At 46.5% G+C, this 23,131-nt stretch overlaps 1 protein-coding gene across 2 annotated transcripts in view; it reads left to right on the forward strand.

The window, feature by feature from the left end:
* Positions 1-7,252: 7,252 nt before the first annotated feature.
* PAN2 (poly(A) specific ribonuclease subunit PAN2) overlaps positions 7,253-23,131 on the forward strand; it is a 78,512-nt gene continuing 62,633 nt past the window's right edge. For both annotated transcript variants that reach the window (XM_069758431.1, XM_069758430.1), the window contains exons 1-8: positions 7,253-7,322; positions 15,511-15,836; positions 16,055-16,224; positions 16,368-16,488; positions 18,369-18,446; positions 20,947-21,214; positions 21,991-22,333; positions 22,757-22,853. In XM_069758431.1, coding sequence (XP_069614532.1) covers positions 15,555-15,836; positions 16,055-16,224; positions 16,368-16,488; positions 18,369-18,446; positions 20,947-21,214; positions 21,991-22,333; positions 22,757-22,853 — 1,359 coding nt within the window. In that variant the 5' untranslated portion in view covers positions 7,253-7,322; positions 15,511-15,554. The remainder of the gene's footprint in view (positions 7,323-15,510; positions 15,837-16,054; positions 16,225-16,367; positions 16,489-18,368; positions 18,447-20,946; positions 21,215-21,990; positions 22,334-22,756; positions 22,854-23,131) is intronic.

Below are 23,131 nucleotides of genomic sequence, written 5' to 3' on the forward strand. Positions count from 1 at the left end.
TAGTCCCAAAAGCGTCCGCTCGCCGCTGCACAGCACTGGCTTTAAAGGCAAAAGCTGGAAAAGCAACAGCAAGCCTAAGCACAGAGTGAGACTGAGCCAGACGCAAGGACTGATGTCTCTGCTGAGCAGGTTCCACTGTGGCAGGAGAAGAATGGGAGACCGCAGCAGAAACGGGAACTTGACCCCTAACATGTATGTTCCGTAAATGCACTCAATATTTTGTCGGGGCTCCTTTTGCAATAATTATTGCATCAATGCGGCGTGGCATGGAGGCGATCAGCCTGTGTCACTAATGAGGTGTTATGGAAGCCCAGGTTGCTTTGATAGGGTCTGTTGTCTCTCATCTTCCTATTGACAATACCTCATAGATTCTCTCTGGGGTTGAGGTTAGGCAAGTTTGCTGACCAATCAAGCACAGTGATACTGTTGTTTTTAAACCAGGTTTTGGTTCTTTTGGCAGTGTGGACAGGTGCCAAGTCCTGCTGGAGAATGAAATTTACATCTCCAAAAAGCTTGTCGACAGAGGGTAGCATGAAGTGCTCTAAAATTTCCTGGTAGACGGCTGCGATGACTTTGGTCTTAATAAAACACAGTGGACCTACACCAGCAGATGACATGGCTCCCCAAACCATCACTGATTGTGGAAACTTCACACTAGACCTTGGAAATCAAGGTCCCAGAGTCCTGAGTGCTTGAGATCTAGTGTGAAGTTTCCACAATCAGTGATGGTTTGGGGAGCCATGTCATCTGCTGGTGTAGGTCCACTGTGTTTTATTAAGACCAAAGTCAACGCAGCCGTCTACCAGGAAATTTTAGAGCACTTCATGCTACCCTCTGTCGACAAGCTTTTTGGAGATGGAAACTATGACTAGTTTATGTTTAGTCAACCAGGGAAGACCCAGCACAATAGGAGTAGGGAGACTTTCCAAGATATAAGAAGAGAGGAGCTCCCTGTGAACAGCCCCTATGTGCAGGTTCACACCATGCACTACTTGCGTAAAATTTTACTGACTGAGAGTCACAGAGTCAACTGCAAGTATGGGGACAGCTTCGCCAGAGTATTACAGGAAAGAACAAGGTACCGTGTGAACCGAGCATCCACCATATTGGCTCCCGCCCAACTGTCCAAGTGGGTGGATATTTTCTCAGTTTTCCTACCAATAACCACTTCTGCAAGTAGAAAAAAATGAGATTCACAGGAGATATGTTTTCCGACGTTTTTTCATGATTCAGGTAAAAAAGGACTTTTTCTGATGAAATACCACTTTTGACCACAGAAAAAAACACAACCCCATTTTACGGTGAGCCAAAAGAGACTCATACAGAGGTGAAGCCCCTCCTAACTGTATCGTTTCATCAGAGCACACAGGGAGAACCTCAGTTTTAGGGAGTTCCATGGGGGGAATAGTCACAACAGGTCTACCCCAAGGCGTCTATCAATGAGTATGGCCAGAGCCATGGCGGCCTCCAGCAACTCAGTGCATCTTTTAGTCTTTAAGATAGGCCATGACAAAACTGACTCCAAAGAGCAGGATCGTTCCATTGGGTGTCATTGGCTCATCTACGGAACTCTGAGCAGAATTCCTGCTGGAGCTTGCGTAGCTTAGACTCAGCAAGGGAGATAATGTCTGGATCATCATACACGAGGCTTAGAGCCTCAAAAGACCCATCAACCGACCGGAGAGACAGTGAGTCTGTCGGAAGTGAAAAGGCCAGGATTGATGGTCTCTAGTGATGAGCGAATATACTCGTTACTCGAGATTTCTTGAGCATGCTCGGGGGTCCTCTGAGTATTTTTTAGTGCTCTGAGTTTTAGTTTTTCTTGCCGCAGCTGGATGATTTACATCTGTTAGCAGCATAAGTACATGTGGGGATACTCTAGCAACCAGGCAACCCTCACATGTACTTATGCTGGCTAACAGATGTAAATCATTCAGCTGCGGCAATAAAAACTAAAACTCCGAGCACCAAAAAATACTCGGAGGACCCCCGAGCATGCTCGAGAAATCTCGATTAACGAGTATATTTGCTCATCACTAATGGTCTCTTTGAAGGAGAGAAATAACAATCCCAACCCATTGTTCCTCACTCCCAGATGACCGAGGACGAAGCCTAAAATGCAGCTCGCAGGCTTCATGGAACACCATAACTTTATCCCGTCCCCCAGGATCGGGATCCATCAGATTGGGGATAACTTACTGATTACTGGGAATACGACCACTGGGCCCCCAGAGATTCTGAGAACAGGAGTCTGCAGTCTCATCCTGAATCTAGAAGTTGTGTATGCTTGGCCTCTGCTTTCTTCATTATCTATAGAGCTGCTAAGCTCGACTACTGCTAACAATTCCTCAGACAATGAATAAAGTAGATACCAGATTATACAGATACCAATTAATGTAATGTAATATATAAATGGTCGGGCTTTGCCGGTTCCAGCAGTAATCACGTAACCACTAGTATGTGCTTCGCATACTTGCTGTCATGTCTTGCTGACATAGCTGGCACTCTAGTTGTCGTATACATATTTTTTAGCGGTGTGGGGAGGCCCAAATGGAACTTTTGCTATGGTGCCCTGTGAGCCAGATTGTCCTCATCATAAGAGGCGTGTCAGGCAGGCAGGGGGGCCCAAAAACATTTCTTGCATAGGTGCCTCAAGCTGTCAGTGTCCACCCCTGTGCAAATCCCTTCATTGGCTCCCAATTACCCAACATATCCAGTTCAAGCTATTAACATTGACCTACAAAGCCATCCATAACCTGTCTTCTCAATATATCTCTAAACTAATCTCCTGTTACCTTCCAACATGTAACCTCCAGTTGTCTCGAGACCTTCTTCTCACCTCCACACTTATGCGTTCCTCACTCAATTGCCTCCAAGACTTCTTCAGAGTACCCCATGTCCTCTGGGGTTCTGTGCCCCAACACGTCCAATTATCCGCCAGGACTTTAGACGGAACCTGAAAACGCATCTCTTCAAAAAATCTTACAGCCTGAAATGACCCTGCTGCCATGTCACTACCATCAGAGCTGCTGTCGCAAACCCTACATACAATCTACTGTCTTATTTCCCATTATACGGGAGCATGTAAGCCCCCCATTGTTAGTATGTTGTCTGTAACTTATATTTGTATTTTTTGTGTCACCTTTTCTCATGTACAGCACCATGGAATCAATGGTGCTCTAAAAATAAATAATAATCTATGAGGTACCTGGATGTAAATGTTTATTTATGATACTAATTCTCATCAGTGCTGTGGTTCCTAAAAGGGAGCAGTGCATGTGCTGTGAGAATTCAGAAGCCTGCAGTCACATAGAATGACTGTAGACTTTCATCTCAAACCTGGACAAGCCCTTAAATTACAAAACGAAGCCCTGTAGCCAATTATAACAGGGTGTAATATACTGTCTGTCAGGATTCAGCTCTGCAGGTTCCATCAGTCATTACATGGAAGCTATTTTCATACTTAGGGTCACGTGACAACGAGCTTCTCTTCCTGCGTCTCTCGGTTTTGCACTGAACATTGAGAGAATTAGGAAGAGCAGCTCATCAGCACGAGACTAAGGGTACCGTCACACAGTGCCATTTTGATCGCTACGACGGTACGATTCGTGACGTTCCAGCGATATCGTTACGATATCGCTGTGTCTGACACGCAGCAGCGATCAGGGATCCTGCTGAGAATCATACGTCGTAGCAGATCGTTTGGAACATTCTTTCGTCGCTGGATCTCCCGCTGTCATCGCTAGATCGGTGTGTGTGACACCGATCTAGCGATGCATTCGCTTGTAACCAGGGTAAACATCGGGTTACTAAGCGCAGGACCGCGCTTAGTAACCCGATGTTTACCCTGGTTACCAGCGTAAATGTAAAAAAAAACAAACAGTACATACTTACATTCCGGTGTCCGTCAGGTCCCTTGCCGTCTGCTTCCCGCACTGTGACTGCCGGCCGTAAAGTGAAAGCAGAGCACAGCGGTGACGTCACCTCTGTGCTGTGCTTTCACTTTACGGCGGGCAGTCAGTGAGTGCGGGAAGCAGACGGCAAGGGACAGACACCGGAATGTAAGTATGTACTGTTTGTTTTTTTTTAAGCTGGTGACCAGGGTAAACATCAGGTTACTAAGCGCGGTCCTGCGCTTAGTAACCCAATGTTTACCCTGGTTACCCGGGGACCACGGCATCGTTGGTCGCCGGAGAGCTGTCTGTGTGACAGCTCTCCAGTGACCACACTACGACTTACCAACGATCACGGCCAGGTCGTATCGCTGGTCGTGATCGTTGGTAAATCGTATAGTGTGACGGTACCCTAAGGCAGGGGTTTAATGTGAGAAACTCGCACGAGTCTCTTGCATCAATTCCTGGCACTGCTGCCGTGTAGTGCATGGACTTGATGCGCGAGTTTCTCGCATTGAACTCGCAAGTGTGACTCCGGAGGAAGGGGAGGGGAGTGGTACCAAAACCTTGGGTGCCGGAAAACCTATATACACCTTTGCAGAAAAACATCAGCTCATGGAGCAAGGAGTAATCCCTTTAATAGCCACATCAACCAAAAATGTAAAACATTACGGGTCTTGGAAAATGGTGACACAGGTCATTTATTTTTACAAAAGTACAATTTTTTCACCACTTGGGCCTCTTTCACACTTCCGTCTTTGTAGCCCAGTCGAGATACGTTGTTTTTTGAGAAAACAGGATCCTGCAAAAAAATTTGCAGGATCCTGCATTTTCTCATAGACTTGTATTAGCGACGGATGGCCACACGTTTCGTCCGTCGTGCACTGGATCCTGCGGAATTTGACGGCCCGTCTTTTCAAAAAAATACCATGAAACTTTTTTTGTGTGCAGTGGAAAAACGTTCCGCGACGCCTCCTGCGGCATACATCGTTTCACAGAATGGGAGCCTATGGACACTGGATTCTACGCACACTGTGAAACGCAGGAATCCAGTGACGGATGCAGTTTTTACTTCTGAGCATTCCTGGAAGCATATTCCAGCTTGGGGAAAAGTCTCTCTATCTATCGTGCCGGAAGAGAAAATCCTGCTTCCCCACTATGCAAATCCTGGAGACGCCTCCGTCGAAATACTGGAAACGTTGCATACGTTTTACCAATATTTTCTAATTTCTCGCCGACGCATTAGGACGTGACACTCCCGACGGAAGTGTGAAAGAGGCCTTAAATGAAAAAAAACTGCACATGTTGGGTATCTGCGTGCTCGTGCTGATATGGAGAATCATAATGGCAGGTCAGTTTTACCATATAGTGAACATGGTAAATAAAAAAAACAAACAAAAAAAACTATTGAGGAATTGCACTTTTTTCCCTCCTGTTTTCCAGGGCGGCACATAATAAATTGAATGGTGTCATTAAAAAATAGAACTCATCCCACAACAAAGAAGCCGTCACACTGGTATGGGGACGGAAAAATTAAAAAAAAGTATGACTCTTGGAAGAAGGGAAGTAGAAAACAGAAAGATGGAAATTGGCGGCGTGAAGGGGTTAAGCAGCGATGTATCCCAACCATGACTATTCCAGAACAAAACTGTGCCGAGCTTCGGTTCCGGATTCTACCACAGGTGATGACGCTCATAGACGATATGACTGGACTTGACGCTGATCTCTCCTTCAAACCACATATCCAAGCCCTTTCCACTTCCTGCCGACTTCAACTCAAAAATATTTCATGAATCCGTACATTCCTCAACCAAGAATCTGCAAAAACCCTAGTGCATGTCCTCATCATCTCTTGCCTTGACTACTGCAACCTCCTGCTCTGTGGCCTCCCCTCTAACAATCTCACACCCCTCCAATCTATTCTAAACTCTGCTGCCCGACTAATCCACCTGTCCCCCCGCTATTCCCCGGCCTCTCCCCTCTGTCAATCCCTTCACTTGCTCCCCATTGCCCAAAGACTCCAATACAAAACCCTAACCATGACATACAAAGCCATCCACAACCTGTCTCCTCCATACATCTGTGACCTCGTCTCCCGATTCTTACCTGCACACAACCTCCGATCCTCACAAGATCTCCTACTCTACTCCCCTCTTATCTCCTCTTCCCACAATCGCATACAAGATTTCTCCTGCGCATCCCCCCTACTCTGGAACTCTCTACCCCAACATATCAGACTCTCGCCTACCATGGAAACCTTCAAAAAGAACCTGAAGACCCACCTCTTCCGACAAGCCTACAACCTGCAGTAACCACCGATCGACCAAATCGCTGCATGACCAGCTCTATCCTCACCTACTGTATTCTCACCCATCCCTTGTAGATTGTGAGCCTTCGCTGGCAGGGTCCTCATTCCTCCTGTACCAGTTATGAGTTGTATTGTTTACGATTATTGTACCTGTTATTATTATGCATACCCCTCCTCACATGTAAAGCGCCATGGAATAAATGGCGCTATAACAATAAATAATAATAATATTGACTTCACACTACCCTCCTATTACTTGTGGTAATATACTTGATGTTGTGTAAGGCTACGTTTACATTTGCGTTGTTGGGCGCAGCGTCGTCGACGCAACGCACAACGCATGTCAAACGCATACACAACGCGTCTTTTGACGCATGCGTTGTTCTATACAATTGAAGATCAAAAACGCCCCCAAAAATACATTAAGTCAAAAGGCGCATGCGTCAAAAAACGCGGCTCAACGCAGGCACCTGTGCCCTATGCGTTTTTCATAGACACTAATGTGGTTTTTTTTTACGCATTTACGACGCAGGTGCTTTGTATGCGTTTTTCTTCGGAAATGTGATGCATCAAAACTGCAACTTGTAGCGTCGTCCACGCCCTGTCTGGTGCGCCAAAAAAACGCATGCGTCATACAACGCATACTGGCGCATGTCCATGCGCCCTCCATGTTAAAGATAGGGGCGCATGACGCTTGCGTCGGTATCTGTCGCAGATGCTGCGCCCAACAACGCAAATGTGAACGTAGCCTAATCCAGACTTTGGTAAAACACATATAACAATGAAATAACAATGAACACCTTGTAATAATAAATGTTACAGACAGTATATTGCATCATGTTCACATTAACTTGTACGTGAATTAACCATACGCGAACTCTCCTGGCTGCATTAAGTTTGACTCCTTTCTCTTTCCGTCCTGCAGCCTCATCTCGCTCTCCGCCGCTGTTTCCGTCAACAAGCAGTCTCTGGGCTCCAAGCTCTTCTAGAGATTCTATTGGTTCAGCTATTTTAGAAGTCCGCTCTGATTGGTGCACTGTGCTGCCAGTCCAGCCAGGCTTGTAGGCGGGGATAGGCTGTGGCGCGGGTGGCCACATACAAAAGATGGTGTCCTGAAGCAGGTAATGATGGACAATGTTTCCCCGCAGGCATTTGGAGCCCACGCTGTGCGACGTGGGGCCATGGACGGAGGGGGAGCTGCTGTACATCCCTGTCCAATGTATATGCTCCTCAGTATTGTTATGAAGCAGTGGCGCCTCCTGCGTGTCCACAAACGGCCGTGTGTGACTGGTCGCCAGTGGGCTGCACGGCTTCACCCTCGGGCCACTCTTGGTGTCTGTGTTTGTTGCATTGGGCAGGACTGGTGTCTGCTGGTGCCGGCAGTGTGTCCTGCAGTGGGGGGAGGAGCTGGTGGTGCACGTGGTGAGGCTGTGCAGCCTGCTGGGGTGTGCTGCTGTATCTACAGCTGTGTACTGTGCACGTATACACTATGGGGTGTGCTGCTGTATCTACAGCTGTGTACTGTGCACGTATACACTGTGGGGGGTGCTGCTGTATCTACAGCTGTGTACTGTGCACGTATACACTGTGGGGGGTGCTGCTGTATCTACAGCTGTGTACTGTGCACGTATACACTGTGGGGGGTGCTGCTGTATCTACAGCTGTGTACTGTGCACGTATACACTATGGGGTGTGCTGCTGTATCTACAGCTGTGTACTGTGCACGTATACACTGTGGGGTGTGCTGCTGTATCTACAGCTGTGTACTGTGCACGTATACACTGTGGGGGGTGCTGCTGTATCTACAGCTGTGTACTGTGCACGTATACACTATGGGGTGTGCTGCTGTATCTACAGCTGTGTACTGTGCACGTATACACTATGGGGTGTGCTGCTGTATCTACAGCTGTGTGCTGTGCACGTATACACTATGGGGTGTGCTGCTGTATCTACAGCTGTGTGCTGTGCACGTATACACTGTGGGGTGTGCTGCTGTATCTACAGCTGTGTACTGTGCACGTATACACTATGGGGTGTGCTGCTGTATCTACAGCTGTGTGCTGTGCACGTATACACTATGGGGTGTGCTGCTGTATCTACAGCTGTGTGCTGTGCACGTATACACTATGGGGTGTGCTGCTGTATCTACAGCTGTGTGCTGTGCACGTATACACTATGGGGTGTGCTGCTGTATCTACAGCTGTGTGCTGTGCACGTATACACTATGGGGGGTGCTGCTGTATCTACAGCTGTGTGCTGTGCACGTATACACTATGGGGGGTGCTGCTGTATCTACAGCTGTGTGCTGTGCACGTATACACTATGGGGGGTGCTGCTGTATCTACAGCTGTGTGCTGTGCACGTATACACTATGGGGTGTGCTGCTGTATCTACAGCTGTGTGCTGTGCACGTATACACTATGGGGTGTGCTGCTGTATCTACAGCTGTGTGCTGTGCACGTATACACTATGGGGTGTGCTGCTGTATCTACAGCTGTGTGCTGTGCACGTATACACTGTGGGGGGTGCTGCTGTATCTACAGCTGTGTGCTGTGCACGTATACACTGTGGGGGGTGCTGCTGTATCTACAGCTGTGTGCTGTGCACGTATACACTGTGGGGTGTGCTGCTGTATCTACAGCTGTGTGCTGTGCACGTATACACTATGGGGTGTGCTGCTGTATTCACAGCTGTGTACTGTGCACGTATACACTATGGGGTGTGCTGCTGTATCTACAGCTGTGTACTGTGCACGTATACACTGTGGGGGGTGCTGCTGTATTCACAGCTGTGTGCTGTGCACGTATACACTATGGGGTGTGCTGCTGTATCTACAGCTGTGTACTGTGCACGTATACACTATGGGGGGTGCTGCTGTATCTACAGCTGTGTACTGTGCACGTATACACTATGGGGGGTGCTGCTGTATTCACAGCTATGCACTGTGCACGTATACACTATGGGGTGTGCTGCTGTATTCACAGCTGTGTACTGTGCACGTGTACACTATGGGGTGTGCTGCTGTATTCACAGCTGTGTACTGTGCACGTATACACTATGGGGTGTGCTGCTGTATTCACAGGGGTGTGCTGCTGTATTCACAGCTGTGTACTGTGCACGTATACACTATGGGGTGTGCTGCTGTATTCACAGGGGTGTGCTGCTGTATTCACAGCTGTGTGCTGTGCACGTATACACTATGGGGTGTGCTGCTGTATCTACAGCTGTGTACTGTGCACGTATACACTATGGGGGGTGCTGCTGTATCTACAGCTGTGTACTGTGCACGTATACACTATGGGGGGTGCTGCTGTATTCACAGCTATGCACTGTGCACGTATACACTATGGGGTGTGCTGCTGTATTCACAGCTGTGTACTGTGCACGTGTACACTATGGGGTGTGCTGCTGTATTCACAGCTGTGTACTGTGCACGTATACACTATGGGGTGTGCTGCTGTATTCACAGGGGTGTGCTGCTGTATTCACAGCTGTGTACTGTGCACGTGTACACTATGGGGGGTGCTGCTGTATTCACAGCTGTGTACTGTGCACGTGTACACTATGGGGTGTGCTGCTGTATTCACAGCTGTGTGCTGTGCACGTATACACTATGGGGTGTGCTGCTGTATTCACAGCTGTGTGCTGTGCACGTATACACTATGGGGGGTGCTGCTGTATTCACAGCTGTGTACTGTGCACGTGTACACTATGGGGTGTGCTGCTGTATTCACAGCTGTGTACTGTGCACGTGTACACTATGGGGGTGCTGCTGTATCTACAGCTGTGTACTGTGCACGTATACACTATGGGGTGTGCTGCTGTATTCACAGCTGTGCACGTATACACTATGGGGTGTGCTGCTGTATTCACAGCTGTGCACGTATACACTATGGGGTGTGCTGCTGTATTTACATCTGTGTACTGTGCACGTATACACTGTGGGGGATGCTGCTGTATTCACAGCTGTGTACTGTGTACTGTGCACGTATACACTATGGGCTGTGCTGCTGTATTCACAGCTGTGTGCTGTGCGCGTATACACTATGGGGTGTGCTGCTGTATTCACAGCTATGTACTGTGCACGTATACACTGGGGGGTGCTGCTGTATTCACAGCTGTGCACGTATACACTATGGGGTGTGCTGTGCATATATACACTATGGGGTGTTCTGTATCTACAGCTGTGTGCTGTGCACGTATACACTATGGGGTGTGCTGTGCATATATACACTATGGGGTGTGCTGCGCACGTATACACAGCTGTGTGCTGCGCACGTATACACAGCTGTGTGCTGCGCACGTATACACTACCACTACTCTTACTACACAGTCCAGTGCACACACCTGGCTCCAGTGTCAGGCTATGTGCACACGTTCAGGAATTCATGCAGAAAATTCCTGACAATTCTGGACATTTTCTGCATGAAATCCGCACGCGTTTTTGCCGCGTTTTTTTCCGGACACTTCCTAATGCATTTTGGAGTGGGAAATACGCAAAAAGATAGAGCATGTCCGGATTTTGTGCCTGATGCGTTTTTTTTGCGGAAAAAAACGCATCATGTGCACAAAACATGCGGAATTCATTCTAAATGATGGGATGCTTATTGTATGCGTTTTTTTGCGGTTTTATAGCGTTTTTATTGGGAAAAACCGCAAAAAAACCGGAACGTGTGAACACAGCCTCACTGTATGGCCCCAGCTCAGCACTTGATATCTGCTCCAATCATTTATTGCGTCTGTCTCTTCTTCTAGCTTTTTTTCTGTGCAGGTTTCATCACAATGGGTGCATAGTGTTCACATGCTGCAATTTCACGGATATATATATTATAGAACAGCTGTACATTGCTTATCTTGTATATAAATATTCACTACTGTGCAAGTTTTAAGTCTTAATTGGTGATGAGCGAATGTGGTTGGAGATGGTGCTAACTGAGCGACTTCAGCACACTCTAATATGCTGCATGTCTGCTTGTTTGATGCTACGTTGAGCAGCAGCGTCCGGATGTTACAGCATAGTGGAGGGGATTTCATGAAATCCCGTCTCCACTATGCATTAAAAGACGTATGTGGCAGACCCGCGGAAACGGACATGCGGCACGTCTTTTAAGAACGTAGCATGTCCTTACATTGCTGAAACAACGCAAGGACAACACAGGTGACCTGCCAGTGACCTCAGGTGCAGATTTGTTCAGGATTTGGTCAGGATTTTATGCAGGTAAACTCCTGAACGTGGACACATACCCTTACATATTTGAGCATGACGAAGCCTCTCGGTTAGCACACGAGCGTACTCTCATAACGATGTTCAAGTGTGTATTTTTTTTTTTTCTTCTTTACCTTAAGAGGTTGCTTCCTTAATTAGTAGACCTTGGACTTAAAACAAACCTGTCAGCAGGATTGTGCACAGTAACCTACAGACAGTGTCAGGTCAGTGCCGTTATACTGATTAAAATACCTGGGTAATGAAATCCATCTTGTGGTTATGTAATCTTTATTTTCAGTTGAGTTTTGCTCTGGGACGGCCTGTGGAAGTCTTCATGTGGCGCTCTTAGATATTCATCTGTATGGGCTTAAATGACAGGTCACTAGATCTTCAGTGATCTGCCTCCTATTTTTAAATACTGCGCTTGAGCAGTTAATTTTGTGGTCTTAACAAACATAAAAAATCTAACGACAGCAATAATGCCATTGGCTGCACAGTAGCATCTATCGACAAGTGCTGTCCATCGATTAAAAGGAACCTGTCACCTGAATTTGGCGGGACCGGTCTTGGGTCATATGAGTGGAGTTTTTGGGTGTTTGATTCACCCTTTCCTTACCCACTGGCTGCATACTGGCTGCTATATTGGATTGAAGTTCATTCTCTGTTCTCTGTAGTACACGCCTGCACAAGGCAAGATTGCCTACGGAGGACAGAGAATGAACTTCAATCCAATATAGCAGCCAGCGGGTAAGGAAAGGGTGAATCAAACACCCGAAAACTCCGCCCATATGACCCAAAACCGGTCCCGCCAAATTCAGGTGACGGGTTCCCAAAACTCGGCACAAGCCAATTAAGAGCATCACAGATAAATGCTGCTGTGCATTTTGTTGGAGGAAAAAAATGGCTCCAGAAAAATGGCAGCATTTTGCTGTAAACAATTTATATTAAAGGGAACCTGTAGTAGGAGGCAGGCCCCCCCCCCCTCGCTGCAGACGCTTCACTCAAGTCTTCTTGGCGCCGCCTCCTCAGCGCTGTTTGTTTTGAAATCTCCCGGCACCTGCGCTCTTCTGTCATGCCTGAGGCAGGTGCAGTGAGCGCTGCCCATCTGTCCTCATATGCAGTCTCGCTGACTGCGCCTGTGCGGCCGCCCTGTTTGTGAATCCCAGCCCCGCAGTGTCTTAGGATTTATTCACACTGGGGCTGGGATTCCTGGGCACGTGCACTGTGTCTAAGCCACTCACCCAGGTCGCAGTGCGCATGCCCAGGAATCCCAGCCCCGCAGTGTGAATAAATCCTAAGACACTGCGGGGCTGGGATTCACAAACAGGGCGGGCGCAGTCAGTGAGACTGCATATGAGGACAGACGGGCAGCGCTCACTGCGCCTGCCCCAGGCAAGACAAGAGCGCAGGCGCCGGGAGATTTCAAAACAAGCTTCGCTGAGGAGCCGGCGCCAAGAAGACTTGAGTGACGGGTGTGAGGCGTCTGCAGCAGGGGGGAAAGACCTGCCTCCAGGACTGAAGACAGGTATTTCGGACAAATTACAAAACGGATTATTTCTGCAGTTACAGCACCAATAACTAAAAGAGCCACCTTGTCATTGTCAGAATGCAGCATTACTGCTGCACAAGGTGGCTCTTTTAATTTCAAACACCTGGGGGGTGACAGGTTCCCTTTAAAAAAAACAAATAAAAATAAATAAATAAAAGACCACAATTAAGGCTACTTTCACACTAGCGTTAACTGCAAACCGTCACAAAAACGTCTTTTTGCCGAAAAAACGGATGCGTCAAAAAAGTGCAAAATGTATGCAACGCATACAGCATTTCGACGGATCCGTCTATTTGGGGATGTCTGGCCAATTAGCTAAAAAAATCCTGTTTCTGAGCGTGCTCAGTAGAAAAAAAACGTATTGCAGCGCTGCATTGCGTCGTACGACGTCTCGACGCATCCGTCGCTCATAGACTTTCATTGTAGCCAAAGACGCATGCCAATGGATGCGCCGAGACACGTTTTTTTTTTTTTTTTTGTTGGAGCCAAAAAACGTTGCAATCTACGTTTTTCCAGACGACGTGTCGCCTAATTTCGAAGCATCCGTCGAAAGACGTATACCGACGTATGCAAATCCGTCGCAATGCGTCGCCAATACAAGTCTATGGGGAAAAAACGCATCCAGCAAAATATTTTGCTGGATGCGTTTTTTTCTGCAAAACGACGCATTTTAACGTATTGCAGTTAACGCTAGTGTGAAAGTAGCCTAACTGGTCAAGCGCAGTATAAATCATAAGAGGCAGGTGACAGAAGGGTCAGTGACCTGTGATTTAAGCCCACAAAGATGACAATGAGCCAAAGCACCCCACAGACCACCCAAAGCTCAAGAACTCATTAACTGAAAACAAGATTAAACAACCACAAGACGGATTTCATCACCCAGGTATCATTTTAATCAGTATAACTGCGCCGACCTGACACTGTCTGTAGGTTACTGTGCACAATCCTGCTGACTGGTTCCCTTTAAAATAAGAAAAATCGATGAATCCAGCAGGAATGTAGTAAAATCACTAAAATTTATTTCTTTTTTTTTTTTTTTTCCTTTTTAAAGGAAAGGGTTGTATCCTATGGTACACCACTTGTAAATAAGTAAAATTTCTTACAGCATTATGCACACTTGGCAGCATTCTTCCGACGCGTTTCGACTAACATCTTAATTAAGACGTTTAAAAGTTCCAAAATTGGATGTTTAAAACAAAATGTTCCTCTGCTGGGATAATACTAATATACGGTATGTGCCCCTACTGTGTTATGGCTGTAGGTTCATACCACATCTGGACGGGGGAGGAAGCCCCCCAATCCAGTTGTGGAACTTATTCTAAGATGTACCGTATGTACTCACGTATAAGCCGAGAATTTCAGCCCATATTTATTTATTTTTTTTTTTAAGGCTGAAATTGCCCCGCTCGGCTTAAAATCGAGTCATACCCAGGGATCGGCAGGGAAGGGTGAGTGGCAGCTGTCTAATAACTCACCTGCTCCTGGCACGGTCCCTGGCTCTCTGGGTGCCGGAAGCTTCTTCCTGTAGTGAGCGGTCACATGGTACAGCTCATTACAGTAATGAATATGGAATCCCATATGGGTGGAGCTGCATATTCATTACTGTAATGAGCAGTACCATGTGACTGCTCAATACAGGAAGAAGCTGCCGGAGAACCAGGGACTGCACCGCTCCAGGAGCAGGTGAGTATAACACAGTGCGCGATATTCACCTGCTCCCCGTTCCACTCACGGCCGCCGATGCGTCTTCTCTGTCCTCCGCATTGATGCTCAGGTCAGAGGGCCCGGTGACACGATTAGTGTGCCCTCTGCCTGAACGTCAGTGCGGAGGACGGGGAAGACACAGCGGCTGTTGGTGGAATGCAGACAGGAGAATATAGCAAGTGCCTGAGAAGTGAGTATGTTTTTATATATACCGTATATATATATATATATATTTTTTTTCACAGCATATGTGGCAAATGTCTGTATGGAGCATCTCATGGGGCCATGTGCAGCATTATATGGGGCAAATATCTCTATGGAGCATCTTATGGGGCCATTAACCTTTGTGCAGCATTATATGGGGCACATTTTAATATGGGGCCCATCATGAACTGTATGGAGCATTATATGGGGCTCCTGATTCAATATGGATATTCAAAAACATTTAACCTACTGATGTCTCAATTAATTTTACTTTCATTGGTATCTTTTTATTTTTTGACATTTACCGGTAGATGCTGCATTTCCCACCCTAGGCTTATACTAGAGTCATTAAGTCTTCCCAGTTTTTTTTTTTTTTTGTGGCAAAACTAGGGGGGGGGGGGAACGGGTCGGCTTATACTTGAGTATACACGGTACTTTGCGGGACAACCATCTTTTAGTGTATATGGCATAAATAAAGGGGGTATATATTATATCCTTTTACTTCTGGTTTTCTGAAAGTGTGCGTTGTACAGCAGCATGCATTGACTTGTCTGTCTTGGCAGCACGGATACCTTTTAGATAACATTATAAGGTGAAAAGATACTTCTTTAACGGTTATTTACACTTTTTTTTTTTTTTCTTTCAGTTTTACCACCTCCAGTTTTACATAATCCCTATTTACCAGTCGTCATGAATTTCGATGGGCTAGACCCAGCTTTGGCAGAGTACCCTCCTGCCTTACATGCTCCCTTGGATCCAGTTCTTGATCCGCACTTGAACCCTGGTCTTCTGCAGCCTGTAGAGTTAAGCCATGAGCGTGTTGGTCTGGAAGGGATCCCTGTCCCAGAGACTGTGCGGATCATGGAAGGGATGTACTCGGAGCTACACACGACTGTCTCGGAGGTTGGCGTGCCTGTGTCAGCTGTCCACTTTGATCTTCAAGAAGAGATGCTCTGGGTTGGAAACCATGGGGTAAGTAATGTATACCAAATCGGTTTATTAAGCAGAAAACTATCAATATCAAGCGGCCAATTTTGTAAATGAAAAGTGCAGACCTATTACTTGCTACAACTTACTAGTTTCCCCATAAAGTATTGCTTGGCACAAACTATTAGGCATGAAGGCACAGGGCTAAGTCGAGCAGGTTGTCGCAGTTATAATCAGCTGTGTGTTCTGCCCTCCTTGTCTAGGGTCATGCCACATCCTTCTTCAGTCCAGCCCTCGAGAGATATTCATCTTTTCAAGTTCATGGTAGCAACGATATCCGACAGATCCAAAGTGTGGACACTGGTGTTCTTTTCCTCACAAAAAACAACTTGAAATGCATGACGCGTGGTGGACTTACCATCTTTGACTACCTGTAAGTTCTTGGCTGTTTCATTTAAAAGGATAATTGTACCAACATTTTTAGAAATTTATAATGGGTTCTTCAGCTATTCTTTACTGCCATACTTCATTACTTGCTTACAGTATTAACTTATTGATCCTCATTCTGGCTTCTAGGATGGATGAGAGTATAGATAACCACAGTCTCTTGCTCACAGACGACAACACTCTACTCATGGGAGGTATGCAGAACCATGTCATTCAGATGGATCTGAACACTGTGCAGGAAACACAAAAGGTAATGGACTTGCCTTTTACATTACCTTTCATGTGAACCCAAACATGCTTCACCCTATTGCTCACGTCAGGGATTCAGTAAGCTACAACTGTGAAAACCTATGGTAGTTTATGACTGGTGGATATGGAAGCCTTGGGGGGGAGGGGTTGGGAAGCTCCATGTAAGGCCGGTTTCACACGTAAGTGGCTCCGGTACGTGAGGTGAGTTTCCTCACGTACCGGAGCCACTGACACAAGTAGACACAGTGAAATCAATGCATCTGTGCAGATGTTTTTTTTTTTTTTTTTTGCGGACCGTGTCTCCGTGTGCCAAACACGGAGACATGTCAATGCTGGTGGGAGTACACTGACCCATTAAAGTCAATGGGTCCGTGTAAAACATGTACCGCACACGGACGTTGTCCGTGTGCCGTGCAGGAGACAGCGCCACTGTAAGCGCTGTTCCCTCCCCCCCCCCCCCCCCCCCCCCCCGAACTGGTGCTGAAGCCACCATTCATATCTTCCCTGCAGCAGCGTTTGCTGTAGAGAAGATATGAATAATTGTGTTTAAAATAAAGATTCATGACCCCACCCCCTGTGCACCCCCGCTGTTATTAAAATACTCACCCGGCTCCCTCGCTGGCGCTGCTTCCTGTCTTGGCCACACCTTCTACTGTATGAGCGGTCACGTGGAGCCGCCCATTACAATCATGAATATGCGGCTCCACCTCCAGTAGTGGTAGAGTCGCATATTCATTACTGTAAATGAGTGGCCCCACATGACCGCTCATACAGTAGAAGGTGTGGCCAGGACAGGAAGCAGCGCCAGCGAGGGAGCGAGCCGGTTGAGTATTTTAATAACAGCGAGGGGGCGCACAGGGGGTGGGATCATGGATCTTTATTTTAAACACGATTATTCATATCTTCTCTACAGCAAATGCTGCTGCAGGGAAGATATGAATCGCGGCTTCAGCACCAGATGCAGGGGACAGTGCTAAACTTTAGCGCTGTCTCCTGCACGGTGCGTGTGGTACCCAGTGGGCACACGTGTGCCACAAACGCATCGGCACACGGACAATTCCAGTACCGATAATTCCGGTACCGGAATTATCTGGACGTGTGAGACTGCCCTAAGATGGTAATACTGTTGGCTTCTCTAGTTTATTCCCCAGTCCCTACTGGGAAAATGGCTGCATATGAGGGCTCCTACCAGAATTAAACTTGGTTCTTAAATTGGGCTGCTGCAGTTTTACATACTTTGCTGCAACATCAGTAATATGTCATAAACGGCTTTGACAATTTGAACTTTTCTGCAATCCAAGTCTGTTGTACTTTTGGCTTTCTCTCTCCATTTTTGCCCATCTCTGACAAAGTTGGCAAAACTGAGCTGTGGCAATGTTCATTGTGGCAAAGTGCACACCACTCTTTTGATGCTCCTGAATTCTGAACATGCCTCTTCTTATTTTTATTTTTTTTGTTATGGGTCAGTAACATCTGACTCCAGCACATCTCCTTATCCAAGACTGGCATGAACAGCACCAGTCTTAATGAATTGTCTCCTGTTCTTTAGGCTGCCGTCACACTATCAGTATTTGGTCAGTATTTCTGAGCCAAAACCAGGAGTGGAACAAATAGAGGAAAAGTAAAACAGAAACATATGCACCACTTCTGTATTTATCACCCACTCCTGGTTTTGGCTTACAAATACTGAGGTAAAATACTGACCAAATATTGCTAGTGTGACGGCAGCCTTTGGCTGTAGAATATAAAATTGCAAGCAGTAGTAATACAGTTAAAGGGGTTCTCCTACTAGATCTAGCCACTGGATAAGGCGATAAATGTGTGACGAAAGGCTGGGGTATAATTGCTACCTATATTTTAATTACCTGTTTACCCTTTTAGTATACAGTTGAAGTACCTGGTATTACAGTGATGCGACAATCAAACCGCTTCTTTTTCTGTGGACATGCATCTGGAAAGGTATCTTCTATATTGCTATAACTTATAAATCTATTAATTGGATCTAAACTACACCCTGTTGTAAGTTATTCTGCCTGGTGCATGTGCCAGATTTGTAATTTTCTTACAGACCTTCATAATTTTCAGTGGATAGAAAGCATATTCCCAGAATTGCAAGTTTATCCATATTCCTATTGTGTCGTATTGTAAATTTGCTAAAAAATTGACAACCAGCCTTTATAAAACACAACTGGGAGCTGGTATTTTCAGCCACCCAGTAAATGCTTGCCTATTAGATGTGCAAATTCTGGCACTTTCCCTGTAGTGTCACCTTTGTATTGTCCAGTGACACAAAGACCACAGATTGGTAATGGAGAGATTTTTCTTAAGGTACCGTCTCACAGTGGCACTTTGGTCGCTACGACAGCACGATCCGTGACGCTCCAGCGTCACTCCATTATCGCTCCAGCGTCGTAGACTGCGGTCACACTTCGCAATGCACGGCGCTGGAGCGATAATTTCATGACGTATTTGCGATGTATAATCAGCAGAGGAGGTGGAGAATATCGTGCACACCTTTGTTACACAATGCGATCATGCCGCCACAGCGGGACACTTGACGACGAAAGAACGTTTCAAACAATCTGCTACGACGTACGATTCTCAGCGGGGGTTCCTGATCACAGTAGCGTGTCAGACACAGCGAGATCGTAAGTATCGCTGGAACGTCACGGATCGTGCCGTCGTAGCGACCAAAGTGCCACTGTAAGACGGTACCCTAAGACTCTTCTCTATTACTAATCCTATAGTTGTATTGTAAGTAAACGCACGGCAAGTCTATAATCTACTGAAATCAAAACAAAACACATTTCCTATTTTTTTTTTTTTTTTTTAAACAGTTACGGTTGGTGAGTATATGGCCCATTCCATTGAAGCCCTCATCTCCTGAAACAAAAAAAACAAGAATATCACTCACCTGTCCATAGTTCTCTCCCACATCATACTCATTTATCTCCAGACATTGGTTTTCAACCTGGCAATGCCAAGATGCGGCTGTCCATGCCGAGAACCACTGAGGAATGAGCTGCTGCGAGCGCAGCAGTGGTGTACTCATCAAGAATACTGCGTGTAAGTGAAGCTACATTCCCAGCAAGACTGAAGTGCGGTAACTTGAACGCACTGACTTTGTCAGGGTGTTGATCGCGAGAAATTTATCTTGGTGCTGAGGTCACAGCAGTTCAGCCCAGCTGGGAACGTAGCTTGTGACCCGCAGTAACCTCGATGAGGTCACAAATGCTGCGCTTGCAGCAGCTCATTCCTCAGTGGTTCTCAGTCTGGACGGCCACATCTTGATACCGTCCAGTTTGAAAACTATTTATTCCCAGACCTGGATTATGGTGTGGCAGTGACTGGTGAGGGATATTTTTATTACAGGAGATGAGGGCTTCAATGAAATGAGTGTTGGGTGAGTGTAAAAATACCTTCACACTCAGCGACGCTGCAGCGATACCGACAACGATGTCGATCGCTGCAGCGCCGCTGTTTGGTAGCTGGAGAGCTGTCACAGACAGCTCTCCAGCGACCAACTATCCCGAAGTCCCCGGGTAAACATCGGGTTACTAAGCGCAGGGCCGCGCTTAGTAACCCGATGTTTACCCTGGTTACCAGCGTAAAAGTAAAAAAAACACTACATACTTACCTACCGCTGTCTGACCATACGATCAGGAGCCCTTTGCCGCTACTGAACCCAGTGTACCTAGTCCCCCTGAGTGGGCTTCGTCGCAGTCCATGGCTTCACCAGCCAAAGCAATAATCTCTCCAATATCCCTCCACCGGTCAGGGCACTTGTCTGCCTGTTTTGGCAGGTTCCTCCACCCTCCCTCCCAGGCCTTCTCACACATTGGCATCCTTGGGCTCCGTTTCCCATTCCCCCTCACCCAGGGTTTGCAGTGACTAGGACTCAGTATCCTGTTCTGACTTGCCCCTTGATCTGGATTATCAGGCGACAGTGGACAGTCTCATTGAGGCCATCAACCAGACCTTTAAAGGTTTACAAGGGCTCTAAGTTGGTCCTGGAGCACACGGATGCCAAGGTGCGAGAAGGCCTGGGAGATGTGCTATGGGCCTGTTTCTTAGATGCCTGAGGAGTTTTTGACTGAGATCAGCCCCTGCTGGCCGATGGTTTCTGTGGAGAGTCTCTATTGCTTTGGCTAGTAAAGCCATGGACTGCGACAGTGACGAAACCCACTCGGGGACTAGGTACACTGGGTTTGGTAGCAGCGGAGGGCTCCTGAAGTCATGGTCCTGTGGATCCCCCTCCCCTCCAATGAGTTGCTCAGAGAAAAGGATTTTACAGTGAGCACATAAATCCCTGCCTTAAAATAACACTTGGCTGCAAATAACTGACTGCTGAAAATGAGGTGTGGGGTGTTGTGAATTCTCTTTAGCAATATGCATCTGTGTAAGCATTTTGTCAATTACCCTGATCTGCTTTTTAACAATCCACTGGTTTACCCTGCAGCTTTCATTACGAGATCTACGCACATTTAAAGTTGAGCACGAGTTTGATGCGTACTCTGATAGTTTATCTGACTTTGATGTCCATGGAAATCTTGTGGTGACATGTGGATTCTCCAGTCGCATGAACGTTCTCGCTTGTGACCGATTCCTGAAGGTGTATGACTTGCGTATGATGCGGGCGATTACTCCTCTTCAGGTTCATGTTGATCCCCTCTTTCTACGCTTCATCCCTACATACGCTTCCCGGCTAGCTATTATTTCCCAGCGCGGTAAGCTCATAATGTTGTGTGGGTTTTTTTTTCCCCCTCCCCTTTTCTCATAAAAAGCAGTACCTTTAACTTAACAGCCCTCACCCCCAAGTGTTGTCAAAGTAGTTAGCTCCCTCAAGCTGAGTTTACACTGCGTCAAATGGTGTCCGGCAGACAGATTACGTTACACCGCATTTATGCCGCGGTGTAACATAGTCAATTACGGCCGCCATTGACTGCAGTGTCAGACGCATCGCTAGCACACGCCCACAATGAGCGTGCGCTATGGATGTGCCATCATTGAGTGACAGATGCGGGCTGCAGCATTTCCGGGTCCGTCACTGCTAGCAGATACTCTATCTGCGCTAGCGCGATGCAAACGCCGGCACTTGCGTTACAGCAGCCCGTTGGCGTATGTGCTGAGCGGGCTGCTGCTATCGCAGTGTGAACCTAGCCTTAATGTTGTGGGTTCTCTAAAAGATTTCATCAGCAGAGTGGGGAAAACCTCCTCCCACCACAGGTTGTTATATTTGTTCGATTTATATTCCATTGTGTCTGGAAACTGAAATATTGCCTATGAAAAATAAAAAAAGACAACTCGGGTGCTGAGGTTCTCCGAAGCTGTAAGGTTTCCAGTATCTGGGAATCTGATCCCTTCTCCCTCAGTGTTTTCTGGTTATGGTAATCAAACTTGCCAATAAATAACATTTCTTACAACCATTATAATCTGTAAAATCGTATATGGATATTGACTGCAGATTCGTGATGTTATGGTAACCATTTTCCACCTCTTACAGGTCAGTGCCAGTTCTGCGAACCCACTGGTCTGGCTAGTCCTGCTGACATCTTCCATGTTGGCACTGTGAGCCAGCTTATTATGTCTTTTGATGTGTCTGCTAGCAAACAAGTTTTGGCATTCGGAGACTCTGACGGCTGTGTGCACCTATGGGCAGACACTCCAGAAGCAACATTTAACACATACCCTCGTGCCTCTGAGTTTGCATTGCCCTGCTTGGTGGACAATTTGCCACATTTGGACTGGAATCAGGATCTCATGCCGCTTTCTCTTATCCCTGTGCCTCTAATAAATGAACCCTTGCTCTCTGATTGGCCATCTGCAAACGCCACACCAGCTCCTCGGTAATTCAGCATATTTTAAATTTTTTTTTTTTTTTTTTTTTTTTTTTTAATATAGTCTGTCTGGTTGTCAGCCACAGAAAATTGTCTTTCTGAAACAATTTGACACTGTACAACGGAGTCCTTAGAAGGGGGTATTCCCATTTTGTACATTTATGGCATATTCTAAGGTCACAATGGAGGGGGGAGGGGTATATTATATAACTAGATGTAAATGGGGGACCATGCCTTAAAAAATCCAGTTCATTTGGATAGTGGTGACATACTTCAAAATTCTTTTAATTTTCTAACATGTAAGAAATATTTCTAGAAATTTTGTATGTAAAAGGTTGGCTGTAAATGTTAACAGGCTGAAAATGAGATCATGTTCATTGTTCATGTTGTATAATTTCCTCAGTCTGTACTAACAAGCTTCTCTTTCTTCAGTCATGCTCCTCCTGTAGATCAAGAAATACTCCGCACCATGAAACAAGTTGGATTTATTGGCTATTCTCCCAATCCTAGGACAAGGCTCAGAAATCAGGTGTGAATTTAGTGAGCCTTCACCATTGCAGACTGTGTATAGTTAGTTTTATCACTTTCGTGTTTATTTTTTTTTTTCTCCTTTGACACTCCAGGACCTCCTACCCTCTTCCTCTAATCATTAGGGGTTTGATAACTGTTCACCAAAGCTGAATCCATGCCTTTTAAAGGCTGTGTACTCTTTAACATGGGCAAAACAAATTGCTGTACAGTTTTAATATAAGACACTACAAATAACTTCTGATCAGTGGGCATCTGCCTCCCAAGAACCCCATTGTT

The sequence above is a fragment of the Ranitomeya imitator genome, chromosome 3 (genome assembly GCF_032444005.1).
Source record: "Ranitomeya imitator isolate aRanImi1 chromosome 3, aRanImi1.pri, whole genome shotgun sequence".
Classification (NCBI taxonomy): domain Eukaryota; kingdom Metazoa; phylum Chordata; class Amphibia; order Anura; family Dendrobatidae; genus Ranitomeya; species Ranitomeya imitator.